At 38.2% G+C, this 8,890-nt stretch overlaps 1 protein-coding gene across 1 annotated transcript; it reads left to right on the forward strand.

Annotated features, from left to right (window-relative positions):
- The first annotated feature begins 6,982 nt into the window (after positions 1 to 6,982).
- Positions 6,983 to 8,366, forward strand: LOC126665571 (pollen-specific leucine-rich repeat extensin-like protein 1). Its single transcript, XM_050358401.2, has 3 exons — positions 6,983 to 7,120; positions 7,237 to 7,321; positions 7,425 to 8,366. Exons 1-3 carry the CDS (start codon positions 7,109 to 7,111, stop codon positions 8,108 to 8,110), a joined length of 783 nt encoding a protein of 260 aa, XP_050214358.1. The 5' UTR covers positions 6,983 to 7,108; the 3' UTR covers positions 8,111 to 8,366.
- Positions 8,367 to 8,890: the final 524 nt, after the last annotated feature.

An 8,890-nucleotide genomic window follows, 5' to 3' on the forward strand; every position in this document is an offset into this window, starting at 1 on the left:
ATCTTTTGTTTGGCATCTCTTGCTGGTCCCTTTGGTCTCAAAGGAATGCTTTTATCTTTCAAGATGTCAGACGCAGTTCAGTCGAGATGATTCATTCTATTCGAACTATGGTGCTCGCCAATTCAGCCTCCTCTCTAATACTGGCGTAACCTCGAGAAGTACTTTTCTCATTGGTTGGTCCCCTCCTCCAATCCATTGGATCAAAATCAATACTGATGGGGCAGTGCGTTCGCCTTACAGTAATGCCTCATCCGGGGGTCTAGCGCGGAACAAGGATGGAGATTGGGAGTTCGGCTTCAGCAGACACATTGACACATGTTCCGTCCTTCAGGCAGAATTATGGGGTGCGTTAGATGGTCTTGAGATCGCTTGGAACAAGGGATACCGTAATGTAATTCTTGAGATGGACAGCAAAACTGCTGTGGATGCTATTCGAAAGAATGCAAATTGCATTAACGCTAACACGAGCCTTTTTCGTGCCATCAGATCCCTTCTTGACAGGCCTTGGCAAGTGTGTGTCTATCACACATACAGGGAAGGCAACCGTTGTGCGGATTGGATGGCAAACCATGGTTTTTCCCATCCTATTGGAGTTACGCTTCATGATCAAATGCTTCCGGACATCGCTAATTTCATGCTTGAAGACATAGCCAGTGTCTCTATTCCTAGAGCTTGTATAGACTCACTTAATTAGTTTTCTTGGCTTTGAGCCATTCCTTTTAGATCAAAAAAAGAAGTAGTAGTAGTAGTATTATTATTATTATTAGCAATTCAATTTAAAGATACAATTAAATAAAAACGGAAGGAGTATTGCTTTAAAACATAGTATCAGTTTTTACCATTTAATATCATCCAATTTTTTTTTTGGTTAAATGATCAATGGATTAGCACATCCACAAAAGATGGATGGCAAAAGAAGTCAAATACAAGACAAAAGGCTAACAAAAATTACAGAAAAACTCCAAACTCCTATAAACATCATTGCCAGAGTAAGAAAATCTTTTGTTGTGCGTCCTGTGAAATTCAACTGCTTTGCAAACAGTCAAGAAAAGCAGAGAAGTAACATCTGTAGACTCGTCATCAAATATCCGTTTGTTTCTAGCCTTCCATAAGTGCCAAACTCCATAGAACCAGAAAAGCTTCCAGAGCTTGCGGTATCTGCCATTTGAGAGAGTAACCCATTGGTTGAAAAAATCTTCCAAAGTACCCGGAGTAACCCAAATAACGCTGCACTTCATAAGGAAAAGAGACCAAAAATTCCAAGCAAAACGGCAATGTAACACAATATGGATATTTGTTTCTTCCTCTAAACAAATGGAACATGAAGAAAGATCAAGGGGCAGAATTCCTCGCCTTACTAAAGTCGCTTTTGAAGAAACACGATCTCTTGCTAGTAACCAAACATAAAATTGGATCTGGGGAGGAATAATGTCTTTCCAAATCCGCTGCACCAAAACAGAAGCTGGCCGGCGATAGTTAAAGTGCAGAAGATTATGCATGGAAGCTGAAGAATACGATTTGTCCCCTCTCCAAGCAGGTCTGTCCTGCGTGACCTGAATGTCTGTCATTTGCGGGAGCTGCTGAATCATGTTCTGAAGCCGTTGCTGTTCTCCAAGACGAAGCCGACGAGACCAGGTAAACCCAGTGAACTGCTGAATATATGTATCAAAAAGATCAGAAACCATGGCTTCCTTGTTGCGAGAAAGCCTATAAAGATCAGGGAAAACATCATTAAGCCGACCCGTCGTCCAATTATCGATCCAGAACCGAGTATCACTGCCATCTCCTATAATCATTTTTGCCGAATCCTGAAAGCAGCTCCAAATATCATGCTTCTTAACACAAGAATTTATTATTCCTTTCCAAATGTGTGAGAGGTTTAAAACATTCACTGTATCAAGTTCATGCCAAGAATAAATGGACGAGCTACCTGAGATCACAGCAAACCACATCGAATTCTTATCCGAATCCATTAATTTCCAAATCCACTTCAACAAAAGACACTGATTTTTAATTCGTAAAGGCGTAATATTAAGACCTCCATAAGAATAAGGAACACAAACATCCACCCATGCCACTTTACTGAAACCTTGCTTATTAATATTACCACTCCATAAAAATCTCCTCATAATCCTCTCAAGAGAAACCACCACAGACTGAGGAATGCGAAAGGAGCATAAAAAGTAAACAGGTAAACTACATAAGACGGATTTAATAAGGGTTAACCGCCCAGCCGGCGACAAAAGATTACCTCTCAAATTGGACAATTGAACCGAAAAATTGGAAATAACAGGATCCCACAGCTTAGAACCCACCGCCCTGTCAGAAAGAGGAAGCCCAAGATAAGTAATTGGAAGCTCTTCAATTTTACAATTGAGAATAGCAGAGGCTTTCGTAATAGAATCTGAATCCACATTAATACCAATAATAGAAGATTTTTGATAATTAATTTGGAGTCCAGAAATCAGCTCGAAACAACGCAGAACACGAAGCAAATTTTCAACCATTGCCAGATCACAAGGAATGAACAGAAGAGTATCGTCTGCAAACTGCAGGATGGAAAGGTCGTCCACTAGACCGTCCACGTGAATGCCAGAGAGCAGCCCCACGTTACATGCTTTTGCAAAAATAGCTTTCAAACTCTCCACAGCTAAAACAAAAAGCATAGGAGAGATATGATCTCCTTGACGAACTCCTTTCTCCATGAAAAAATTATCTGTAGGGCAGCCATTAAGAAGAACAGATAACTGAGCAGATTCAAAACACGCAGAAATCCAACTGATCCATTTACTATCAAAATTCATCCTCCGAAGCATCTGCAAAATAAATTGCCAAGAAATAAAATTGAAAGCTTTTTTGAAATCAAGCTTTAAAAGAAAGCATTTTTCCTTGCGCCGCTTAACAAGATGAATAATCTCAGAGGCAATCATATGGCAATCATGAGTACTCCTTCCCTTAATGAAACCAAATTGGTTCTCTGAGATAACCAAAGGAAGAACCGGAGATAGTCTGTTCGCAAGAGCCTTGGTGATTAACTTAAAAACTCCATTAATCAAGCTGATCGGCCTGAAGTCTTTAATATCATTTGCTCCCTGGAATTTAGGAATTAAAACAAGAAAAGCGGTATTCAAACCTGTCGGGAAGGCTGCTGAACTAAAAAAATCGGCAAACAGGGAAAGAAAATCGGCTTTGATTGTCTTCCAAGCATGCTTATAAAAAAAATAATTAAAGCCATCCGGCCCCGGAGCTTTATTATCAGCACAACTCATAAGAGTAGAGAAAATCTCTTCTTCGGAGAAAGGAACTGAGAGCGATTCAGCTTGGGTATCTGATAATGACTTAATAGGAAGTCCCTCTAAAGAGAAGCTGACATCTGGATTCTTTTGATACAAATGTTTGTAAAAAGAATGCACCCTTTTCTTAATATCTGCAGGAGAAGTGTAACAAACATCATCAATAAGGAACTCAGTGATCAAATTATTCTTAGAGTGAATTGATGCCACCATGTGAAAGTATTTTGTATTTCTGTCACCGTTTAGATTCCAGTTAACCCTTGATTTTTGATGCCAAAGAGACTCCAAATGCTTGGAGATATTATCGAACTCAGATCGAAGGTCATCAAGTCTTGACCCATCCGAATCATTGAGGTTGCCCAAATCAGCAGTAGCTTCCAATACCGAAATATTTGCCTGGACATCAAGCAATCTGTTATCCAAATTTCCGAAGATATCATGGTTCCAGACTTTTATAACTTTCCTGAGCTCCCTCAATTTTATTACCAAATTGGCAGTTGGCAACCGATAGGTAATAGAAGACCATGAATGCGCGATAAAAGAATTAAAATCCTTATGACTCCACCAAGCATTAATGGATTTAAAAGGTTTAGGACCCCAATTAGTAAGCACCTCTGAACTGAAGAGAATAGGAACATGATCGGAGAATGATCTAGGCAACGCTTTCAGGAAAAAATTCGGCCAAGAAGACATAGCATGAGGAGACACAAAACATCTATCAATCTTTGATCTGGAAATACTATTCTGCCACGTAAAAAACCTGCCTTGGAGAGTAGTTTCAATTAAATTTGAAGCAGAGATAAAAGCTGAAAACTCTAGCATAGAAGGAGAAAAAGCATTGCAGTTCAAGCGCTCCGAGGGATCCAAAATTTCATTGAAATCACCCACAAGAATGCAAATAAAATCAGTACAAAGTTCCGGCAAAATCTCATCCCACAGAGAAGCTCGTTCTCTAGGGCAGTTGCTAGCATAAATCAAAAGAAATCTGATATTCAAGCCGCACCAAATAAAATCCATACTAATCCACCTATTAGCTTTCACAATCCTTGACGGAGAAATAAAATTAGGGTTCCAAATACATAATAAACCTCCCGAAGCTCCAATAGAAGGAACAAAACTATAAGCAAAATCCAAGTTAGGCCATAATAAACGGATATGAAAATCATCAAACAACTCTTTCTTAGTCTCAACAAGACCCAAAAGAGAAAGATTATTAGAAGAAACTAAGGAACGAATGAAACGCTGTTTACGAGCAAAAGACAACCCTCCTCGACAATTCCACGAAACGAAATTAAAATTGTAAGACATTAAAATGAATATTAACCTGGATAAAACCCCAACAAGATGAAAGCTAAACCTCTAACTCAATCCTCTGGGAAAGCAGCTGAAGAATCTCTTCTTCTTTCTCTGTTGCAAATAATCCCAACTGTAATCCAACTTTCAATGTGTTTCTAGCTTCTAAATCCTTCCTCTGAATTTTAGCCGCTGCAGAGTTCAATTTATTCCTATTCCTGATTAAGCTGTCCGAGAATGAAGATGCTGGGCTGCCTGTGTCTGAGGTCGTATAATAAACGAGACCAGTGTTGTCCAAATGCTTGGATTTGCGCCTCTGCTCAATAAAACCTTTGAAAACCATCGGTGTCTGATCCGAAGATAAACAAAGTTCAGGTCCAGATTCTGCCATCTTAGATGCCGCTGAAGTACCTGCACTGTTGTGGATTACCAGATTGGATTGAAAATCAGGAGCTGAGGCTGCTGGAAGAATAATAGCATCATGTGACTGAGATAAAGCAGGATCAATGGAAAAATCCTTAGCTGAAAAGGAGTCATTGGAGCTGCTCGAGGTATCAGAATTAGATTCTGACGAAGAAAGACTTTCCCATTCCCCCAAAACAATAGGAAGGTCAGATTCTGAAACATTAATACAAAATTCTCGACCATCAAGAATCAGAGGGATTGATTCAGTAATAGAAAGCTTCGTAGTGGAGATCAGAATCGATCCTGTATCTAACCTTTCTCTCGACAACACCATAGGATGAACTGTAATTGGGTCTCCAAACCTTTTGGCAATAAGCGTGAACAGGTCCTCATGCCATGCACCAATAGGGACTCCTGTAACGTTAAGCCAAACGTATCTTCCCTTACTCAAAGTAAACGAATCAAGCCTTTTAAAGGAATCAAAAAAATCCATCAGGGATGGAAAAGTGATCGTTTCAAAGGCAACTCTGACAGCTTTTGAACGAAATCTGATAATAATCTCTGCACCCCCTAGGAAAGACATAGAACCGTAATCAACTCCTTTGTTTTTAAGGTAAGACAAAACCTGCAACAAAAGAGACATATTTTTGACAACCAAAATCAGAGAATCTGAAAAACCAACTGCTGGAATAGGTGCAACAATAGGATCGTTGCGCACTGCTTGCACATAAGACCTAGTATCCCGTAAAGATGGATGCTCAATGGGTTTCTGAACTTTCAAGACGCGGGAAGAAGGACCAGTATAAGGAACTTGCGAAACCCTAGAAGGATATTTTGCATCAAAAGCCTTGATCCTGTAGTAACCGATGCTGACAGCGTTAAGTCTTTCACGAACAGTTTTGAAATTTTCCTCCGGATTAGGTCTGAAAAAACCAAATCGTTTGTTCCTTACGTTTCTTTTGCGAGCTAAAGTAACTCTCCCTGCGACTCCAAATCTGAGAAAAGCTTGTTGAAGGTTAACGTAGTTCCAATGATCGGGGTAATTTTCAAAGTAAAAAACTGGAATGGCTATGGAATTAGGGTTAGGGTTTTGGGTGTTTTGAGAGTTCGTGGTTACCATTGTAGAACTCAATTCCTCAACTTCTTTTTTATTTCATGCAGTTTTTGGTATTCTTATTTTTGAAGAACAATAATTTGATCCACTAATTTTTTAGATTAATTTTTATCTATTAACTCTATTAAAAGAAGCTGCAAATATTTAATAGCCTTTTGGAAAAAGTTATTAAAGCATTGCATGTTATATTTTTTATACTATATTTAGCAAAAAAAGATAAAATGCTAAATATAGCACATATTATTAATTTCACTCTATTATAAAATGCTAAATAAAATGTTAAATTTATAATTTTATAACTATTTATCATTGTTAATTGTAAATTTGTAAAAAATACTCTTCCGTATCTAATTATCAAAAAATATATAATTGTAGCTGATAATTAATATAAAAATTTAACTAGTTTAAATGACATGGATTAGTGTGATTTGATGCAAATGATCACATGAGAGGACCATAAGCTGAGGCTTCAATTCTAAGCTAATTGTCTTTTGAATCTAGAGGTTGGAAGTATTGGAGAACGTGTAGGGCTGCCGACTTCCAGTGGACCATCCCATAATCTGAACCTGACCAAACTAAGTTATATTTACCTTGGAATTCAAGTCATCTTTTTACCATCAAAATAGTGACAAAAAAATTGAAAAAAAAAAGAAAACATTAGAAGAAGGTGAGAAGTGGCAATCAAAAGCCAGCTCATGCTAATGCAAGAATGGAGCTAGCTAGCTACACTCACAATCCAACTGGGTCCCTTACCCCCAAACCTTCTATATAACGACAATATTGATGATTACATGAAATTCAACGTCCCTTTGCCACTTGTTTTCGTCTCATTGGCTTCAAGCTGTACGGATATAGTATTAAAATATTCTCTTATTAAAAATGAATTGTATTGGGGCAAACCACCTTAATCAATGAGTCTGTTTCGTTTACGTTTCTCTTTGGTTTCAGTTACATTGCATTCTAATCAGCTAAGAACACAGCAGCCTCTCATTTTATCATAGCCATGGGAGATAAGGTATAGTTTCTTTCACCTGTTTTTTTTAGTGGTGCCTATTATTTTGTTCTGCTTTAGAATATTACATGTCAGAAAAAGTTTCAATTATTCCATTCTTTTTGGCTTTATTGAAACAGAAAGTTACTATAATGGTGATCAAAGTGGATCTTGATTGCGAGAAATGCCGCAGGAAAATCAAGAAAACACTCTGTAAAATTCCTCGTGAGTGTATTTATTACCTCTATCTCTATATCTAATTATAATCTTGATTAGTTAGTGACTGAGTTGTATATATTCTTGAATTGGTGTTTGTGAACAAGATTAGAAATCCAGTCCCAAATTTATGATGAAAAGGCCAACACAGTGACAGTCACTGTAGTGTGCTGCAGCCCGGAGAAGATCAAGCAGAAGATATGTTGTAAAGGTGGTGAATCAGTTAAGGGTATTGAGATCAAAGTGCCGGAAAAACCTAAACCGTCACCGCCGCCGCCGGAGAAGCCGAAAGAAGCGCCTAAACCTAAAGAACCAGAGAAACCTAAAGAACCTGTAAAGCTAAAGGAGCCTGAGAAACCTAAACCTCCACCAGAAAAGCCTAAAGTGACATTTGTTGACCCACCAAAACCTAAAGCTCCTGAACCGGCACCAAAAGCTCCTGAACCGGCTCCTAAGCCAGCTGCTCCAGCTCCCAAGGCACCAGAACCGGCTCCTAAGCAACCTGAACCTGCACCTAAGCCGGCGCCACAGCCGGTCCCATCTCACCCTCCTCCGGTAATGGTAGGTTGCATGGACTTTTATGGAGGACATGGTGGTGGCCCTGGCCCATGTTGGGAAGGGTATGGAAGGCCAGCCCCCCCGTGTTATGGAACCCCGGCACCATGTTATGGAAGGCCAGTGTACGATAGCTGGGGCGGCGGCGGCAGCTATAGCTACGGCGGTTGCCGGAGAGGATGCTATGTGGGGAGATGTGATTGTTTTAGCGACGAAAATCCTTCAGCATGTAGTGTCATGTGAAAATGTTGGTAATTGTCAATGTCTAAGGCATGATTTTCTGGTTGATTTTGTTGAAATGCTGAGTCATATTTCGTCAACTTGCACATGAAATGATTGAGGGCCAGGGGCTGCATCGTAAAATAATCGATATTTTATCTTACAGGAAAAGATTAATAATAAGCTTTTGTAATTTGGTGGACAATTAATTATTGTTCATTTTAAATGGGTATAGACAAAGGTTGTTAGAATATTTAATTCATAAAAGTTTCTTTGTTAATCCTTTTTATATCCATTGATTATAATAATCCATCTCTTTTCTCTAACAATCTCAAATTTGTTGGTGTGTATGATGAATGCGTGATGCGTGGATAATGCAACCGTTCTGTTTTAGGTGTAGATCGTGATGATTTGCATTCTTCAACTTTCTCTTTAACAAAAAATTAGATAATACTTACAAGATAGAATTTTTTTTATTTAAATGGACTAATCTCGTTTAATCCATCCATATTAACTCACCTTTTTATACAATACTACGTATCAATAAAAAAGTAAATCAATTTAAATGAAAAAATTAAAATATATATTTTTGAATAACATTTAAGCAAATAAAAGCATAAATTTTCATTATAATTAGACTCCATTTTAATTTTAAAATACTTTATAGTCACTCCCTCGTTAAAAAACATCCATTAAATATTTTAGTTTTTATTTCTCTTTACTTTTTAATTATATGGCTTTAGATCACCTACCGTATCTAACTTTAGGTCCTCCCATCACGAATGTCCCTAAATATTATTTTCG

Source organism: Mercurialis annua, linkage group LG1-X, assembly GCF_937616625.2.
Source record: "Mercurialis annua linkage group LG1-X, ddMerAnnu1.2, whole genome shotgun sequence".
Taxonomy (NCBI): Eukaryota; Viridiplantae; Streptophyta; class Magnoliopsida; order Malpighiales; family Euphorbiaceae; genus Mercurialis; species Mercurialis annua.

Excerpts from the sequence above, each read along its gene's own strand:
- LOC126665571 (XM_050358401.2), top strand. Across the intron at positions 7,322-7,424 it reads AACACTCTGTAAAATTCCTC|AAATCCAGTCCCAAATTTAT; the intron begins GTGAGTGTATTT and ends GAACAAGATTAG.